This window comes from Colossoma macropomum, unplaced genomic scaffold, assembly GCF_904425465.1.
Source record: "Colossoma macropomum unplaced genomic scaffold, Colossoma_macropomum, whole genome shotgun sequence".
Classification (NCBI taxonomy): Eukaryota; Metazoa; Chordata; class Actinopteri; order Characiformes; family Serrasalmidae; genus Colossoma; species Colossoma macropomum.
This window is the reverse complement of record NW_023494817.1, coordinates 335,213-356,743: the sequence shown is the minus strand read 5'-3', so window position 1 is coordinate 356,743 and position 21,531 is coordinate 335,213. Positions and strand designations below refer to the sequence as shown.

Below are 21,531 nucleotides of genomic sequence, written 5' to 3'. Positions count from 1 at the left end.
CTAGACCTAAACACTGCAAAGCAAAAAAGACACATAGGATGTGGTGGGGAAGAGGTGGAGCTGCCGCCCCCCTCCTACACAAGACCACTGATACATACACACTCCCACAGACTAGTGTGAAGATACACCTCACTTTTTTCACTACCTCTTCACTATCTGCTCCATTATCTCTGACTTGGTGCTCAGTAGCGTCTGAAAAACACCAGCTTCCTTCCTCAGCAGATCAGTTTTTTCATGTTTAGGAAAGAGCAACACACAGGGTTTGATTTGAAGGAGATAAAAGGAGGACAAAATGATCAATTACCCTGCTTTTAAAGCTGCAGTCCCACTTTTCCATCTCACTGTCCACTCCTTTAGACCCTCCTACCTTGTCAGTCCACCTTGTAGATGTAAAGTCAGAGACGATAGCTCATCTGCTGCTGCACAGTTTGTGTTGGTCATCCTCTAGTCCTTCATCAGTGGTCACAGGACGCTGCCCACAGGGCACTGTTGGCTGGATATTTTTGTTTCTCAGTCCAGCAGCGACACTGAGGTGTTTAACAACTCCAGCAGCACTGCTGTGTCTGATTCTGTCACACTGAAATTATAAGGATTATTTCAGTTGGGACTGCTTTTAGAATGAGGCACAGCCAATCAGAACAGAGCTCATTTGCATATACCTAAAGGTACAGTAAAAGCAGCCTGTTTAATTCTAAGGAATAAAGTGAGGCTGTAAAATGGTCATGACTGATGTTTTCAGTATATTAAACCACTGAAAACGTCAATAGTGGACCTTCAGCTGATTTGAAACATCACACTTCTGTGTTGACATGCGTGTGAACTGTGAAAAGAGGAAACTGTTAGAGGCGGAAGAAAGGCATTTATACTCCTGTGAAATTGTGACAGTGAGCAGAGGTGGCTCCATTTGTACATCAAAACCAAAGCCAGACAGATTGCACTCACTGCACAGACAGCAGACCATGAAGCTTCTCCTATTAATGTGTCTCCTGATCTACAGCTCCATACATACAGCTCAGACCGGTGAGTAGACCACCTTACACTGCGCACACTTTCTTTTCTTTTTTTTAATTAGGTCGGCCTCTGTGTTTATCTTTTTTTTAAAACAGTAATGCTTTTACTTGATGCTTTAAACAAAGATGAGCAAAACCATATAAATCCATACATAATTAAAGACCTCAGAAATATCAAATAGTGCTAAAACATTGTGAACAATATTGAAGTTATAAATAGCTCAGCATATTAAATCTAATCTCTACTGGCTGCATCTGTATTGTTCTATCTGTTACCACAGACAGACAGTATGAATCACTTCCCTGTAATTCAAAAAGGAACAAAACAGTTGACTAAAAAAATTACAATGTAAGTCATATTGAAAATCAATTAAATAATTATTTATAAATTATTAATGAATTTTTACCACAGATTTGAAAAAGTGTGGTGTTGAGTCGGGGTCTGATGGGTGGATATATGGCTGTTAGACACCGTCTATAAAACAAAAATACATACTCATACTACATAACTCTATTTATATAAATAATTTATTTTACAGTGACTGATCAGTTTTTCAGCTATTACAAATGTACAGCTTACATTTGCGAGACTGTGTAGGAATATCAGTTACATACAAACATTAATAAAAGTGACATTTTTTGTATACATATTTTGTTTTTGTGTGTAGAGCATCACTGCTGTGCTGTTCTTTAAGCATGAGTGATGTGTTTTTTTCCTCCTGTTGAAATATACTGGGAGAACAAGCAAAAGTCAGTTTGTTCATGTTGGTCGTTTTCCTCGATCAACAAACTGCTGCATATATACATACAGTACTGTGCACAAGGTTTAGGTACCTGAGAGAGTTTATCTGCTCAGAAAAGCACAAATATTAGAGTAAATACAAATAACAATGCAGTATGTAGTGATTGTATGTATGTGAATGTGGTTGATTATTTCCTGCCCTCTCCTCGAGGAAGACCAGTATTAACTGTAGTCATCATCCAACACCTGATTTATCTACTCAGTACTTTATGTTAAATTAGGTTCTGCTGATGGAGTTTAGTAAATCTATGTGATGGCTGGAGGTGTCAAGGAGAAACCTAGAACCAACATTTGTTCTTGAAAATAGTTGACAAGATCACAACTGCTTTTTTTTTTTTAAATAAGAAATACATTTTATTATATGTATGTTTATTTGAGGGAAAAAATCTCATCTTTATCAGTACTGTAAAAAGATGAAGATTTGGATCAATTTCTGAGTGTTTCAGAGCCAATCAGAGGGATTTAGATGTGAGTTGAACTCAAATAATGTCTTACTCGAATATCAACCACAAAAATGACCAAAGTCCACTTCTCTAAGACACAGCCATTTCTTCTCTATGCATTTCAGTGAGGTTTAAACTAGCTAATGACCCCAAAGCACATCTGGTACCTGAGCCTCACATCTCTCCTTCCCTCAGCACACAGCTGCTTGTTAAACTATCTCTCAGTGCTCATCTGTTAAGTAAATATTAGATGAATATCTAGTGTAAATGCAAATAAACATTCCTTCAAAACCAAAGAAAAGTCAATTCTAGACAGCATAGTTTTGAAAGTTAAGTGTAGCAGCTAGCTAACTTTACTCTAGTGCTGTACTGACTGTTGCTGCTCACTCTCTCACTCCCTCTCACCCTAAAAGCTATGTACCATATCTCTCTTCCATAAAATAGTAGAAGTGTGTTCTCTGTAGAAGATAGGTTAACTTAAACTTAATTTCACTTAGAAAATCAACAAATACTTGGAATCTGACTGGGACGTTTGCATACGACTGTATGTGCCATCAAAGTATAACCTGTATGTGGGAAATTCTGTTAATTATTTAATGAATTCAACTAATGAGACTAATGTTTCTGGTGTATCAATAAAGGCTTATAATATTCCCAAATTCCTGCTTTCAAGTGTAGAAGATGCAGATGATTATAAATAAAGTGTTTAACAAAAGTTATTGGACTGTCTAAGATATCATCTTTTAATTCTTCTCATGTTTGTTTTGACAGTAATATTCAGCCAGAATGGAACAGAGGGGAGAGACGTCAGCCTGGTCTGTGTAAATGTGAGTAAAGTGATCTGGAGTAAAGGCACTGATGGAGGAAGATCAGCCATCCTCAGTGCTGAAGATGGAGAAATCACCCAGAAACACAGACCTGATCCAGAAAACAGATACAGTGTATTAAACAGTGATTCATCACTGGTGATAAAGAGCGTTTCTCTCTCTGACTCTGGGATTTACTACTGTAACTCTGCTCCTGTAGTGAATCTGACTGTGAATCCTGCACCTCCAGCAGGTGAGTCACATTTATAACTGTGTTAAACTGCAGTCACGCTGAATGTGAATGAAGTCAGTCTGGTGAAATAGCCAACTTACTTGAATGGAAAAAGACATGAAGACACAAAAGTGGCTTACTTCTGGTAGTGTTACATTTCGCTTTGTGCCAAGTTCATCTAGGTGACCTTTAACCCTATGAATTTGCTAACCTCACAGGCCTCAGCCAACAGAAAACAAGAGGGTGAGCTGGGGGGTCTAAATGGAGAAACTGTCCCTCAGTCAGCATAGTGTTGCTTGTCACTTACAGTAGCAAAAATCAAACTATTTATCCAGCTAACATTAACCGTTTACTGAACTATCCATTCCCTCCAAAACCACCTGTATCAGTACCGCCTATACTTACATGACTTCTGCTGCAGTCCCTGAAGAAAACAGCAAAGTGACAGTTGAGAGTGAGAGGCTTTATTCACCCCACATTGACAGAACATTTAGCATCAAGCCAACTTCACTTTAAAGTTCAAGGGGAACGGCACTGTTTTTTAAAAGTTTCAAAATTAATTAATGGTTGAGATGTAAACACTCAGAGTGATACACTGAGAGTCATTCAGAGTGGTTTGGTGTGAAATGGTTCAGATATCTTTACAGTGGTGGTGATAGGAACCAGGGGTCGCCATGACTACAACACAAATATAGACATTTTATTTACTATCCAGAACCACCAGTGAACCTACACAAGTCTTCTGAGTTTATATGGAATGTTGATGATGGAAAATAGTGGAAAATCTGAAATAATAAGTTTTTTATTTTGCTTTATTACACTGTGAATCAATGGTGGAGTGTTTGATCAGGAGAGGCAAAAGAATCTCAGTAGGGCCAGTAGCATTTTGGGCTGCTTACTGTGAGCTAACGTATAAACTCATAAGCAAAAGAATGCTCAGAAAAGCTGTAAATGTTATATCCAAGTGTGTATGTTGTAATTTAGGGGTTAAACCAGCAGCCTCCATCTTAAGTTGTACAGCCCCAGTTTACAGACTGTTTACTGAGTCTCGTACAGTGTACAGAGATTAGATGAACCTGAAGTGAGCACAAGTGAGCACTTGAAAACAAGAATGAGAAAGCTACTTAAAGAGGACGAGGACATATCTGAGCAGGTGGGCAGGGAGAACTGACCTTAAATTTGTTTATAGTATAGTTACTATCAAGATTACATCATATTGAAGATAAAGGCTTTTGGCAGTTTTCATTTAGTTTTCACCCCTGTATTTAGTGTTTATGCATGTAAAAAATACATTTTAGACAAACACAAAACTATCATAAAACAGTGTCTCAGTCATCAGGCAGTGAATTCATAACCATTTCATGTAGTAACTTTCTGTGGGGAGCTTTTAGAGGTGGACGTCTGGTTCCTATCCCAATTCTGTAGAAAGGAGCATTTCACACCAAACCACTCTGAATGACACAGTTCACATTTTAACCATTTAATTATAATGAAATTTTGAAAGTCAGTGAAATTCCCCTTAAAAAAGAGATACTTTGCTTAACCCAAAACATATTTCTATTTTTTGCTCTTTCATTTCTGCACATTGTTTCTGTTAAAGTGATCTTGAGTATGAGAAATTTCTTCCTTTTCTTGTTCCTTATAGCTATTATTATTTTCATACAGGTTTAATTCGTTGTTTGTTTTAAACATGAATAAAAACAGCAACAATACAAATATGATTTTTGTCTTGTTCACTGAATTCAGTCAGATTTGTAAGTGGTATATGATGATATGCTATGATTGTTTATGTTGATCTGCTTTATTTCTGTCTTTTATAAAAGGAAACATTTATTCTGTAAAGCTAAACACAGAAGCAGTGGACATATCAGAGACTCTAAACACTAATATTAGTGAGTCTGTTTGACCTCATTAAGTCTAGAAGTGTGGGTGGTTTCGTTTGTCCATTACTCACTCTAATAATCTAATAATAACTCCTGTAAGTTTCCATGTAGTTACTGAATGATTTAGACAAGTACAGGAACATAAAAGGTTAAACACTAGCAGTGTGTTACTATAAGAGCCTTTTACTGTTCATTTCATTTGGGCATCTGAATGAACCGATATGAACAACAAGACTATAAAAGACCAGTCATGGTGAAGTGGAAACACAGTGAAAATGTATATAAAGACCCTCACTAAGAAACATTAACACACAGACTGATACACAGCACATAGAATAGTTGCAGTATAATAATATATAGACCAGTTTATCAACAATCCTGTAGTGTAATGAAAGAAAATGAGTCTAAAGAAAGTGAGTGGAAACCCATGTGGGATATGTGTTTGTAGCATAGCATACAGTAGCGTCTTGGTGAAGAAGAGCCATAGGAAGGTGTATTTTCTGCTCAGAAAATGCTCCTTTATTAGATCATGCAGAAACGCCACTAAATTACAGCCAGAATATCAAGAAGGTCACTGCTAGCCATGTACTTTCACTCCACTGTAGACGCGTTAACCCACCCAAACTCAGTAACACACTAAACTAAACAGTATAACGGTAATAACGCCAACGAAAATAGTTTTACAGGGCAGGAGGGGCTGCGGTGCAGACTATGCATTAAAAAAGGCCCAAAGGTTCCTCTCTCTGACCAGAGCAAATGGCAGCTGCCACAATGCTGTAAGGCCAACGCAAGATATATTTAATAACCTTGTGTCTCCAAAAAATAACTTTTGAGGCAGAAACTGTTCTTAACTTTCCATGTAAGTTAATGTAACAAGATTTTATTCTAAGTCTGTTGGTTCATCATGAAATTTTAAATGAAATCAAACTCAGTTTTTCACAACTCCACACGTTTCATGTTACCATCCATTTCCTGCACTTGGTAACAAATAGAATTGAAACATGTTTAGTGTCCAAATTGTGTTTCTTTAGTTTTGAAATGGAGCTGCCAAGATAGCGGTGCTAGCAAACACTGAAACTAAACCGTCACCAAAACTGTTTATCCATACGTGCTCACCAAATTACACCAGTGCGCTGAATAAACTTGCTTAGACAAATAGAATTTAGTAAAAAAGCATGGGAAGACCTTATTGACTCTGGCAGTACCACAGTAATAACTAAGGCTTGCTAACTGTAAGAGAGTTAGAAGTTGCATATAGAATAACAATAAACATATGCGAATGAGGAGTCGTGTTCCATTTTTGCGAAAACAGAAAAAACAAACCTAAAATGGTGCATCAATGACATTCTCACACCTGAGGTGCCACAGTGTGACTGCTGTACCTTTTAACAGAACAGAAAATTCAAATAAGTAGCTAACTTCAGCTTCATGCTAAGAGGTGATCCCTGAGGTCACTAGTGGGTCCAGCATTCAACTGTCGTTTTCCTCCATGTGTACATTCAGGTGTAAACATACACGTTTGAGGCTCATTTGCACAAAAAAGTTGTCTTATTTTCTCAGGACTCTCTTAGCTTCTCTGCTACGTTACCTTCAGGTGCGTCTGTGTTGTGAGGCCCCGTTTTTGGTCATGTAGCACAGAATGACGCTCAACTTTTTTTTGTTTGTTCTTATAGCTCAGAGTGAGTCATAATTCTGTTCTGAACCACATCGACGTGCGTGACCTGAATTAAGACCTGGATGTGGTTTGAGCTGGTTGAGAGAAGTTTTGTGCCGATATTTACAGGAAGGGTTTGACACTATTGACTTCAGGTCAGGACTTTGTGATGACCATTCCAGTTCTTTCACTTTGTTGTCTTTAAGCCATTTTGTCTGCTTAGGATCATTTGTCCTTTTTTGTTTATCAGGTTTTGACTTTCTGGCTGATGTTTTGAGATGTTGCTTCAGTATTTCTAGATAATCCTTCTTCCTCATGATGCCATCTATTTTAGGAAATTGCTCCAGTCCTTTTTCAAGCAAATCACCCCACAACATGAAGCTGCCTCCACCAAGCTTCACACCTGGGATGGTGCTCTTTGGACTGAAAGCCTCGCTCATACACAGTGCTGATTATTATGGCCAAACTGTTCATTTTTTTTGTTTGTTTTTTTGTCATTTTTCATTTTTTGTTTTGCTTCTTCCTATCAATGGTGATGTCAGACTCTTAATGATGGCTGTAGATACTTCTAATGTTTGTTAGCAATGTTAGCCTCATAGTTACAGTTCTCCATTAAAGAAACTAAATTTTCACACCAAACAAGTCAAACTTTATAATTTCAAAAAAATATCTAAGAGTTCTGTTGTTGTTGTTGTTGTTGTTGTTGTTGTTGTTGTTGTTGTTGTTGTTGTTGTTGTTGTTGTTGTTGTTTTGGGGTTCGGTTGAATCTTTTGGGCAAAAGTTTGTTTAGCTCTGAAAGTTAATTTGAGCTTCCTTCTTCAATGATGCAGTGACTGTGTGATCCCAAGATTGTTATATTTCCTTACAGCTGTTGTACAGATGTATGTGGCACCTTCAGTTTTTTGGAAATTGGACTTTTTTAAGGTCTTTGCTGAGTATTATTCCATGTTATCAAGGGCAAAAAGATACTAGCTCTACTAGCCTTAAAATACAGGTGCAATCTCAGTTTACTCTGTTTGTAACAACTGACCAATCAGGAGCTTCTGAAAATATAACATCAATTTCTGGAATATTTTAGACTATTTAAAGGGTCAGTGAGCTTGGTGTAGCTAAATTTATGACTTCCTGGAAATCTGATATAGTGAATTTAAAGCTAAAAAAAATTGTCTTTAATGATTGTTTTTCAAATAACCTCTGATGTGAAGAAAGTAGATGCCTTCACTGACTTGCCAAAAGAAATGAGTTTGAAAAATTAAGTTTGAATGTCTTTAGCCTAAATGAATCTAAACATTTGGCCTCAACTGCATATATAAAAGCTGGTGGTGTTGCTGATGATCTCACGTACAGCAGTAGTTTCCGGACCACTGACTGGAAAAGTGAAAACCCCCCAGTTTAACCCACCGAATAACCACAACTGAAGCGTCCTGCTGCTGCTCTCAGACGGCAACATGTTTCTCATCACCGAGCTGAATAAAGACTGATTTAACCGATATTCTGTGATGGCAGACAGTTCAGTTCAGAACAAGCTGATCTAAATGAAGCTGTTCAGATATTTAACCTGTGAACATTCAACATTCATTACACTCTTAACAGTTAAGTTACTAAATGGTTCTTGGTTTATAAGTACGGTTCTTTGGAAAAGCTTTAATTATTATGAAACCTTTAATGACTCAGATAACTGACCAAACTGAAGACAATTGAGTTGCAGGATACTCTGTTATGCAGCTTAAGCGCAATTTAGTTTCATGCATGGTTCTAGCAACTACACTCTAAAAATGATATGTTCACCCTTAGAACCCAAAGCGGTGGGTCACTTCTAGCCTTCATAACTTCAGAACGGTTTAAGCTACAGACATGATACACATCAGACCATTCAGCAGACCCGCTCCAACTAGCTAGTGTGACGCCATCAAGCTGTGACATCAGCATAAGTGACATGATTTGCACATCAGATCACTCATCAGACTCTGCCTCACCATCCAGAGTGATTTTATCCACCTGTGACCGTCCATCAGCCAGAGATCAGCTCCAAAATCACCCACAACCGACTCACTACTGTTCTATTACATCTCTGCTTTTAGTCTTCATATTATAAACACACCAGAACACACAGAGAAACCTGCCATCACTAGCCAGAGTGAGGGAAACCAGCGCTAACATCACACAACCTAGAAATACAGCACAAACACTCAGCCAGATCACTGTAAAACCTACTATTAGTGCTTTGCTTTAGCCCCATATGGCAACGAAAGGGTTAAATAACAACACGTAATTATGTAACCCATTTTAACACTTTTTGTGTCATTTTGTTTTCTGATTTAACAAATTCTCTGTTAAAAGTAACACAATCTGTAAGTGGACACAGAAATATAAAAAAAAATGTATAATAATAAAAAAAAAAGTCAAAAGTAACTCAATGTGTATCTTCAACTGACCACACTGAGTTAGAGGCAGCTTTTTAACACATCTGTTTTTAGAGTGTAATTGAAACTGAAAAGTCAGTCTTAGTTTCCTTTTTAAAGTCAAACAAAGTGTAATAAACAGTCTTGCGAAGAGAGCTCCGATTGTGGTTGACAGCAGAGGTGTAAATTTGGTCTGACAAGTCGGGGGACCAACGTCTCAAGACTAAAGCATGCATACAGAAATTCAAACGTGCAAACAAAGAACACCTACAACTGTGGTGAGCGCAGACAAGGCAGGCTGAGCTGTTTCAAAAGGGCATTTTGTGGGGGCAAAGTTCATTTCACAATGTTTTCAGCATGTAAAAATACCATTATAGACAAAGTTGTTCTAATATTGTGATATTCTGTATGCAGATCTGATTTTAACTATACAAACTTAATGCAAAGTCCATTTTTCTTGGTACAAGAACAAAGAATAGACCTGATCCTAATAAATGCACTACTAAACAGAGTCAACATATAATGATACTGAGCTCACCAGTAAAATGTGTGATTGTTGTTATTATCCAGAAACAAAAATCTGTCCATTCTACCTTCATTGTTTTCTGTCTGGTACACATTGTGATTTTGGCAGAGAGTAAGACACAGTGGTAGCCATGATCTGCTGGAAGAAGTGCTCTTTATTGAACACACTGGCAGGAAGGGCACAAACAGTGAAAGCATGAAACACTAAAACCATGAGGGAGGTCAAAATTAGCCACGTTTCACCCTGACAGTGACCAACCCCCAACATCGCCGACACAGCACAACACAAACACATACACACAACCTAAACTAACAACGACAGCATAAACAGTCCTTTTTCAGAAGGGTGCATGCTTACCATGGGCCCTTGTGTGGCCACGCCCGGAGCTAGCGCCAGCCAGTAGTGTGTGGCTACAGTATCAAAACTCTAACCAAGTTAGATTTGAATAAATACACAAATGGAGCTCAAAGCTATAAAACCTTGACTTCTCTGTTTTGATCAGGACTGTGTTTGGAATTCAAACCACACAGTGATTGTAACCATAACAACACCAACAACCCACAGCAGCAGGGCTATTTTGTTTTTTCCTTTTTTAATTTATTTCTTACTACAGTAAGTGAGATGAAGCTGAAGTCGCTTCTTCTTCGCCAGCTTCTGATTTGAATTGTGACCATTTAAGGTGGAACAGCCCAGCAAGCGTATATCAGTCCACTGGCTTGATAAGGTCGGCACCCAGCTGACTGTTTGCCTCTGCTGGTCCAGCCTCGGACCACCCACATTACTGTCCTGCATACAAGCTATAACTGGTTTTAATCTCCTCAAACAGATTTCAAATGCACAGAGACTTTTATTTTGGAAAATAAACTAGGATAAATATTAAACAACCGAGAGAAAAAGAAATAATGACTAGGCCTGATATAAAATGATTTAATAGAAAATGTTGTTGCTATCACTGCGCTAATTTACACCAGTGGTTAACAGCATCTAACACAAGCATTCTCATGCAAAATCCACATTATTTATAGTTTCAGTCTCAGAGCTGTTATTTTCAGTGGTCAGAACTGCTTTAAAACTGAAATCAAAGCAGCTGCACAGGTGTTTGAACCCACACGCTGCAGGCCTGCACGCTCTGCACTGCAGTCAAGTAAAGGCATTGTTACATTTTTCTTGAATTGTATTTCTCCATCTTACAGCTGAACACTGGTGACCAATGTGAAACCTTTTCATAGTATATTTACATTTCTATCCAAATTAAATTAAAATATTTAGACTTTTGCTCTGAGCGAGTCAGTTACTTAACATTTATTTATTTATTTATTTATTTGTTCATTCAGTTCAACAGTACTTAAGACCAGTGTACATTGTTACTGCAAACACACAAGAGTTTGTCTGCTTTGTGTTCTACTTTCCTCAGAGTCTAAAACCACCATGTCCACAACTCGGTCCTCTTCAGGAAGTGATGGTAAGACACCAACTGTCTAGCGTGTTATTTTACAGAAGGCTTGCAGGCTTAGTTTAAACCTGTTTAGTTACGGTGGCAGGTTTTTGGGTCATGAGATCTGCTGTATTGCTCTACAGGTGGACATGATTCCTAGAAGTAGGAAATTCTTTTGTAGGACTGTTCTTTGTTGGATATCCTTTTGTAGGCTATTCTCTTTTTGGGACATTCTTTGTAGGACGACCCTTTGTAGGACATTACATTACACAACATTCCCTTGTAGGACATTCTTTTTGAAGGACATTCAGCTTTTGGAGATCATTTTGTAGGACCTTTTCTTGGACATTCCTTTGTTGGACATCCCATTGTAGAACATGCCTTTTTAGGACACCCCATTACTGAACATTCCTTTGTAGGACATCCCATTGTAGAACATTTCTTTGTAGGACACCCCTTTATGGACATCCCCTACAGTAAGGATGAGACTGATGAATAATAGAACTATGGGTAAAATGTACATGCGCTTGTTTTATGGTCAGATTTGTCCAAACCCAACTGTGATGAATAGGGGCCATTATAAACCTGTAGTTGCCATGTTGTTTAAAAGTGTCAAAATGTTTTTATTCTCTGTGTGTCTGGTTGTTTAAAGCCTTAATGTTCTAAAACCTTAATATTATGCAAAGTCTTTACATTTCAAAACAATTATAAAACATTAGTTCTTTACAGAACCTTACATTGAAAAGTGCTTGAAGGGACCACTTGAGGCATTTTTCTTTTTAAGAGTGGAGCTGGATGAGTTTTAAGCTCATTTGTTAAATACTGTTCAAATGTTTGTGTTTAGCTGTTTATTTGTTTACCTGTTTATTTGTTGAACAGATGAGAGCTCTCCCACTGCTCCTCCTAATGTGACCTGCTGTTCTTCAGTGAGCTCCAGCCAAACTGACCGAGCAAAAGGCAGAAGGAATGAACTCCCAGCAGCTCCACTCAGTGAGTCTCAGTGTCCTATTTAAAATGAAGGAAGAAGTGTTATAATCAGTCTCGTGAAGTGCGCGTCTGTGGTCGAAATTTGGTCTGACAAGTGTGAGGACCAACGTCAGGAGGCTAAAGCTAACATACAATTCAGGCATAAAATCATTCAAACAAACTATGACTGCAGTTTGTTATGCCATGCTTTGTACGTCAATATTAAAACACAAAATAATATCATACACCTTCAGTATAGAGAGTTAGCCTTATTGTCTATTACAAAGGCATCTTTTTACCACTGTGTCATTTAAATTCTTTGTCTGATCCACATGTTGCTATAAATATTTCAGCAAAGTGTCTCAATATTAATGATTATAATGATGAATAAAGTAACAGTTCTGTGAACAACCAGATTCACATGAATTTGATTTTCTTTGATCATCCACCTCTCTTAATTGCAGTCAGTCAGCCGAGACATAGTCTTGCTTCCATAGTCTATAACTGGAGTACCTAGGCTAACAGTGCTAACAAACACTATAGGTAATTAGTCGCCAAAACTAATATGTTTCCACAAATATATGTCAAAACCAACATATCACTGTTTTTGGAACAAAACCTTGTATCTCTAAAATGGAAACAGGAGGAGGAAAAACCTACTTTACTGTTAATGTAAGTCAATGGAACCAGAGTTTTTTCCGAGTTGTTTTGGGCTGTTTCTTCTGGTCCATTCATCATTAAATTTACATACAATGTAAAGACCAACAGGCATCTTCAAATTATGATAAAAACTGAAAAACGACAAAAATGGAGATACAAGGTTTTCTTCCGACAACAGTGAGATATTTGCTTTGAATTGTGTTGATAAGCTCTGTAAACCTGTTTAAAAAGAATTTGGTGAAGGGCTTATTTACACATCTAGGCTAAAACTGGAACTATAACCTTAAAAATGATGCTTCTTCAAAGGTTCTTCAGTTAAGAAAATAGTTCTACATAGAACCCTGAACACTCAAAGAACTCTTCATAATTAAATGGTTCTTGGTATGGTGAAATGGGTCTTAAGATTGATGGGGAATGTGTTGTATATGGTTCTATATAGCACATTTTTGAAAATGGTTCTATACAGCTCAAAACTTGACATTGTAACAATAGCAGAACCCTTTTTGCTGCTATACAGAACCCTTTTCAAAAAGGTTCTAAACAGAACCATCTACAGCACTCTGCAATCTACAATCTGAAGAACACTTTCACGATGCAAAGAACCCTTTAATCATGCAACGGGTTCTTTGGATGTTCATAATTCTATATAGCGCCATTTTGTTTATTAAAGAACCCTTGAAGAACCATCTTTTTTAAGAGTGCACATTACCATCTGCATAACATCCTGCTGCCCCTTAGACTCTGTGTGACTGGAGCACAGAAGCATGTTGTAAATGGTCACTGTGCAGGTTTGTAATGTTAGTACAGTAATAACAAAGACAGGTTGCGTGTCGAATAATGAAAACCTATGAAAATGAAAAGTGATCAGATAGATATCATCACAGTCCAAATAAAAACATGCATCTCTAAACTAGTAAAATAAAACTAGGATTTAATTTTGATGTAAGTTAATGTAATTAGATTTTATTCCAAGGGATTATCATCATAAAATGTTTACACAATGTAAAGGACAGTCGCCGTGTTCAGGGAACGTAGAAAACAGGAATGGAGAAGCTTCTTTTGGACAGTGATGATGCGTTAAAATATGGAGATCCATGATAAAAGCTAACAAATAAAACAAATTAAATTACAGACACAGACAGATCAACAACAATGTGTGTCTCAAAAAGACTTTCTCTGATGTGCTGCATGTAAGTTCGGGGTTAGGATCAAATTCATACAGTTTCCAAACGACCTGAGTGCTCTCAGTGAAATAAACACAGATTTTACAGATTTCCACGTGGACTCGACACAGAACTCAGCTCATCAGACGGGCCGAAAACGAACGTGTTTCAAAACGGAAACATGGATTTTCTTGTGTTTCTGAACCATTTTGCCAAAACAAAGTCTTATTTTCTCAAAATAATGAGTTATTAGATTAAAATAATCACGTATTTTCTAGATGAGAAATAACTCATCTTTTTCTAAAAGTTATTATTTATTTGCTTTGTCAACAAACAACAAGTCCTAATTTCGACCTAATGAGTCACAGTTTGAACCTGAAGCAGCCACAGAAAGTCTCTTTTCTCCTTCCAGGCAGAAACAGCTTCAGTATAAAAGCATGTAAGACAAACATGGTTGTGCTGTGCTGGTCAGATGTTGGTGAGGAGGCTGGACGCTGAAAGATGATCTTCAGTTTGATGAAGTTCTGAGTAGAGAAACTGCTAAACTGACCCCACCAGAACAAAGTGCCAGGAAATCTGCTCCAGAGTTTTACCAGTTCAGATTTGGTGTGTTTTCTTTTGCAGCATCTGCAAAAGCTTCAAGGAAGAAACCACAAACTGAAAAGAAGGAGAACAGGAACGGTGAGACACAGTTACACTACAGTGAACGTGTTGGGTACAGTATGATTCGTCACAGAATAAAGGGAAAGATGAATGTTTCATTATTTCATACAGCTGATTATATTATATACACATACCATTTAGATCACATGATAATCACGTTACCTGTGTGACTGACTGTTCTTTATCAACAGGAAGGGGAGAAAATAGACACCGCAACAAAAAAGGTACGAGTAAATAAAGTAAGGCCACAGTCTCTTCAGGAATGACGATCACACACAGAACAGTGCGCTTTAGTAAACATTCAGCTGATGGAGCTGCTGTCAGATATGTGGTGACACTATTTGAAGGCTACATAGGGACTTCATAACTCATGCATAAGCACTGAATAACATATTTCACCATTCTTGTTTAACCTGTATGCTGTTGACATAAAGAGAGAAGCAGGTCTGAGTGTTTAGACCTGCTGGCAGATCCTGGCTGTGTTAGGGGTGGATAAGAAGCACAACAATCATTCATACAATGTTCTTTTGCAAGTGTGGAAGATCAGCACCACCAGTGTTGACATCAGATCAGCAGTTAAGATCACTGTGAACCTCCTGCTCATGTCACAAGGACCTTCATAATGAGCAGCATCTGAATTTACTCTCTGTCCCTCTTCACAGTCAGTAACTGGACATGGAACAGCAAGAATAGCTGAGAATCTGTCCTCTGTCTAAACATGAAACATCCAAACATCCAAACATACTTAAATACATTCTTTAATATAAACACTATTTAAACTTCTTCTTCGCCAGCTTCTGATTTGAATTGTGACCATTTAAGGTGGAACAGCCCAGCAAGCGTATATCAGTCCACTGGCTTGATAAGGTCGGCACCCAGCTGACTGTTTGCCTCTGCTGGTCCAGCCTCGGACCACCCACATTACTGTCCTGCATACAAGCTATAACTGGTTTTAATCTCCTCAAACAGATTTCAAATGCACAGAGACTTTTATTTTGGAAAATAAACTAGGATAAATATTAAACAACCGAGAGAAAAAGAAATAATGACTAGGCCTGATATAAAATGATTTAATAGAAAATGTTGTTGCTATCACTGCGCTAATTTACACCAGTGGTTAACAGCATCTAACACAAGCATTCTCATGCAAAATCCACTTTATTTATAGTTTCAGTCTCAGAGCTGTTATTTTCAGTGGTCAGAACTGCTTTAAAACTGAAATCAAAGCAGCTGCACAGGTGTTTGAACCCACACGCTGCAGGCCTGCACGCTCTGCACTGCAGTCAAGTAAAGGCATTGTTACATTTTTCTTGAATTGTATTTCTCCCTCTTACATCCACTTGTTTGATGTTTGTGTGGTTTTATGTATCCCAAACCGTCATTAGTTTGTACATGAGCATTTTCTCTCTTTATCCCTCAGAATTAAACAGGCTTAAACAGCTACTGCGTCTTTAAGACTGATATATGTAAATTAGCTCTTTCTGTCAACTTGTTTTGTCAAATAGTTCTGAATGTGTGGATATTATGTGCTACTTATATATAAAGCTTGCCTTTTTGCTAATTATTTATTTAACTATGCTACAAATAAAGGCATTGTTCTTATGTTGTATGTTAAAATGTTTACATTAACAATAGTAAACAGCCGATGTGTTTTATGTTCCAGCTCCCTCAGCGGTCTCAAATACCACACTTACACCTGCATCTGCAGTGATTAACTCAGGTAAGAGTCCCACTATAACTACAGCACCACAGCAATCATTACAGGAATGATCATCTTACAGCTGAACACTGGTGACCAATGTGAAACCTTTTCATAGTATATTTACATTTCTATCCAAATTAAATTAAAATATTTAGACTTTTGCTCTGAGCGAGTCAGTTACTTAACATTTATTTATTTATTTATTTATTTATTTATTTATTTGTTCATTCAGTTCAACAGTACTTAAGACCAGTGTACATTGTTACTGCAAACACACAAGAGTTTGTCTGCTTTGTGTTCTACTTTCCTCAGAGTCTAAAACCACCATGTCCACAACTCGGTCCTCTTCAGGAAGTGATGGTAAGACACCAACTGTCTAGCGTGTTATTTTACAGAAGGCTTGCAGGCTTAGTTTAAACCTGTTTAGTTACGGTGGCAGGTTTTTGGGTCATGAGATCTGCTGTATTGCTCTACAGGTGGACATGATTCCTAGAAGTAGGAAATTCTTTTGTAGGACTGTTCTTTGTTGGATATCCTTTTGTAGGCTATTCTCTTTTTGGGACATTCTTTGTAGGACGACCCTTTGTAGGACATTACATTACACAACATTCTCTTGTAGGACATCATTTTGTAGGACCTCTAGCTTTTAGAAATCCTTTTGTAGGACATTTGTTGGGCATTCCTTTGTAGGACATTTCTTTGTAGGACACCCCTTTATGGACATCCCCTACAGTAAGGATGAGACTGATGAATAATAGAACTATGGGTAGAATGTACATGCACTTGTTTTATGGTCAGATTTGTCCAAACCCAACTGTGATGAATAGGGGCCATTATAAACCTGTAGTTGCCATGTTGTTTAAAAGTGTCAAAACATTTTTGCTCCCAGTGAAAAACAGAGATTTTACAGTTTCCACGTTGGCTCGGCACAGAACTGGACTCATCAGACCGGCCGAAAACGAACGTGTTTCAAAACAGAAACATGGATTTTCTTGTGTTTCTGAACCATTTTGCTAAAACAAAGTCTTATTTTCTCAAAAAAGAGTTATTAGATTAAAATAATCACATTTTCTAGATGAGAAATAACTCATCTTTTTCTAAAAGTTATTATTTATTTGCACTGTCAACAAACAACAAAGCATGTAAGACAAACATGGTTGTGCTGCGCTGGTCAGATGTTGGTGAGGAGGCTGGATGCTGAAAGATGATCTTCAGATCTGACGTGTTTTCTTTTGCAGCATCTACAAAAGCTTCAAGGAAGAAAACACAATCTACAACAACTGAAAAGAAGGGGAACAGGAACGGTGAGACACAGTTACACTACAGTGAACGTGTTGGGTACAGTATGATTCGTCACAGAATAAAGGGAAAGATGAATGTTTCATTATTTCATACAGCTGATTATATTATATACACATACCATTTAGATCACATGATAATCACGTTACCTGTGTGACTGACTGTTCTTTATCAACAGGAAAGGGAGGAGATAAACGCCCCAACAGAAAAGGTACGAGTAAATAAAGTAAGGCCACAGTCTCTTCAGGAATGATGATCACACACAGAACAGTGTGCTTTAGTAAACATTCAGCTGATGGAGCTGCTGTCAGATATGTGGTGACACTATTTGAAGGCTACATAGGGACTTCATAACTCATGCATAAGCACTGAATAACATATTTCACCATTCTTGTTTAACCTGTATGCTGTTGACATAAAGAGAGAAGCAGGTCTGAGTGTTTAGATGTGTAATAACTGTTCAGACCTGCTGGCAGATCCTGGCTGTGTTAGGGGTGGATAAGAAGCACAACAATCATTCATACAATGTTCTTTTGCAAGTGTGGAAGATCAGCACCACCAGTGTTGTCATCAATCTAGCAGTTAGGTTCACTGTGAAGCTCCTGCTCACGTCAAGAGGACCTTCACAATGAGCAGCATTGAAATTTACTCTCTGTTCCTCTTCATAGGCAGTTATTGAACATGAAACAGCAAGAGTAGAGAAGAATCTATCCTGTGTCTAAACATGAAACATCCAGATATTTTTAAATATACTCTCTAATATGTGCTTTGGCATATTTTGCATATATGCACATTTTTGGAGAACCAGTTTTGTGATTGCGATGTGTGAAAGTTTAAAGGACAGTCACATAATGTAAATGTTTATGTAGCATAAATGTTTTCAAGAAGAACCTTTACCTTTACATTCAGTTAAGGTCCTTCACACTCTCAACACACACTTCATCTATGAAAATCTATCACTCAAACCTTTGTGGCACCTTTATTTGAAGAGTGTAAATAACAGGCCGTGAGTGGTAAGTTAGAGCAGGGAAATGCACATATTAGCACAGCACAAGATCCTCTACTCTCATTCATAGATCATAAATTCTAGATCAAGAAATTCATACCACGTCTCTTCTGACTGTAGGTTACATTATCACTATTGCTGTGCTGGTCGGGGTGCTGCTGGTAATTTTGGCTCTGTTTCTACAGAGATGCTATTTCAAAAGGAAAGGTGAGAGATGGTGTTTAAAAATGACAAGCTGCATTCCAACATCTTCAAAATTTCATTTGAATCAATGCATCATCCTGTACTGAACTGTCTGTCTTACTGTTCTCAGCTGCCAGAGCCACCAAGACTGATCATGTCTACGAGATCGTAAATGACTCTGCACCGACCACACAGCCTGGTGAGCCTTAACAGAGTTTGACTCATGTGACACACTTTAGCTGGTGTACATGACCTGTGAGCATGTTTTATTATAGGCTTTATTATAACTTATTAAAGACTAAGGAAAACACATTTATGCTAATATTAATGACATTGCAACTTTGAGAATAATGGAAAAGGCCAACCATTTTATTCTCATGTTGTGATGTCAGCACTCATCAGCACTCAACCTGTCAGGTGTTTAAACGAACTTTAGGGCCAAGACAAGTTCAAGAACAAGTTCAAGAACAAATACAATGGGGTCCAAGACAAACCAAAGTAAAAATAATACTGAGACCAAGATATGTCCTGGACAAGTTTAAGTATCAATACTATAAAGTCCAAAACAAGCCAGAGTACTAATACTGAGTAGAAAGCAAGGTGTCCCTAGACTTTTTACAGCCAGTCTATATACAGATATGGTGTTGATTATAAACTGGAGTTCTCGTCTCTTTCACAGCATCTTCTCCTCCAAAGGAATATGAAGCCATTTACGTGCTGGCAGGTGATCCAGACATCATAAAACTGGGTAAAGACTTCAGACGTTTCTGTTGTTTATCTGACACTACAGCGCTGATTAAATTAGATTAGATTATGCAGCACTCAGCTAAACAGACTTCCTCCACAGGCAGCATGTGGAACCACATCCTTTTACTGCGTGTACCATCTCAGACTGGTTCCTGACCACACTGTCCAGGGCTGCGTCTTAACATCATGTCTGCATGTTTGCAGTAACGCTTCAGAACCAATGAGAATGTTAATGGGACTTCTGTTAGACTATTTCTAGTGTCTCTGTGCATTAGCAATTGCACAAATTAAGTTCTTTGTCTTTTTTGGATGCAGTTTTATTTTAACTTTGTCAGCATTAATATGAGCGTTTTGGTTTTGTTGTCTTTCATCTGAGTACTTTCATTAAAACAACAACCACCTCGGTACCCAAAACTATCCTAAACAAAAGTAAAAGTAAGTTACACATCAACTACAGAGTTATAGAGTTAGTGTCATAGTCCACAGCACTGCTGTGTCTGATCCACTCGTACCAGTGCAACACACACTAACACACCACCACCACGTCAGTGTTACTGCAGTGCTGAGAATGATCCACCACCCAAATAGTACCTGTTCTGTGAGGGTCCATGGGGGTCCTGACCACTGAAAAACAGGGTAAAAGGGGCTGTAGCACCTACATAGTAAGTGAAGCTGATAAAATGGACAATCAGCGTAGAAACAAGGAGGGGGTCATTATAAATCGGTGTCTGTGTGTGTGTGTGTGTGTGTGTGTGTGTGTGTGTGTGTGTGTGTACATATACACACACACACACATATATATATATATATATATATATATATATATATATAAATCTCATAATCGTTTTCTGGTTATTCAGGCTTGAAGAACCAAAGTGCAGCTTCCCCTTTAGTACCACAAGCTCAGTCCACTGAGAACAACCCGGTAAATAACCTGTCTCACTTACTTACATCAACATTTCTTATCTACTGTATTAATTACAAATAACAAACTAATGAAACTCTGAATGTGTAAAAGAGTTCTGCTGTTTCAGTTCTCTTTTCTGTCTTCATGATGTCATCAGACCTCTGAAACATCAGTGGACACGTATTTAAAGTCCATTTTACAGTCCGAACTTCAGTGATGTCACAGTAATGTGTTACAGATGTTTGTTTTCATCCCTCAGAGTGAGCCGCTCTATTCCACCATCCAGGAATTCAACACGTAGCAGTGTGAAATGAAGACCTCACTGCCTTCCAGATCCGTACAAAATAATACAGCACCTCATCTGCTTCTGTTTGAATTTGCTTACATGTTTACATTTTTAAACTAGATCTAAATACATATATTTGGATTTTTTCATAGAATTTTGTATATATTACATGTACAGTAAAGACTTGACTTGATAATCTGGATAACTTATTTGCATGTTAATAAATGTTTGAGTAATTATTGGCTGTGCTGTAATATTTGTACAGTATTATTATTTATACATATTATTATTATTATTATTATTATTATTATTATTATTATTATTGAAAACACAGAAAATATATAGTAATATAGAAGAGATCTGAAGAGATTAACTCCAAAATGTATATCTATTTACAACAACTTTGAATATATCAAGTTTTTGAAAAAAAATAACAGCTGATGTATGATGAAAAAAAAAAATCTATTTTTCCAATAAAGGTGGTATTAAATATATATATATATATAATCAATATTTCTGTATGTGTAAAGCTCACTCCCAAAAATATATACACTATATGGCCAAAAGTATGTGGACAACTGACCATGGAGATCCCATTTCAAAACCATAGGCATTAATATGGAGTTGGTCCCCCTTTGCAGCTCTAACAGCTTCCACTCTTCTGGGAAGCTTCTACAAGATGTTGGAGAGAGTCTGAGGGAATTTCTGTCCATTCATCCAGAAGAGCATTTGTGAGGTCAGACACTGATGTTGGAC

The 21,531-nt window shown here is 37.6% G+C and overlaps 1 protein-coding gene across 1 annotated transcript; it reads left to right on the top strand.

The window, feature by feature from the left end:
* Positions 1–917: 917 nt before the first annotated feature.
* On the top strand, positions 918–20,916 carry LOC118800144. The gene is made up of 15 exons (XM_036560307.1): positions 918–1,020; positions 3,027–3,314; positions 11,173–11,220; positions 12,073–12,183; positions 14,607–14,663; positions 14,837–14,869; positions 16,309–16,365; positions 16,660–16,707; positions 17,586–17,651; positions 17,825–17,857; positions 18,773–18,859; positions 18,966–19,034; positions 19,515–19,583; positions 20,443–20,507; positions 20,749–20,916. Exons 1-15 carry the CDS (start codon positions 960–962, stop codon positions 20,788–20,790), a joined length of 1,134 nt encoding a protein of 377 aa, XP_036416200.1. The 5' UTR covers positions 918–959; the 3' UTR covers positions 20,791–20,916.
* Positions 20,917–21,531: the final 615 nt, after the last annotated feature.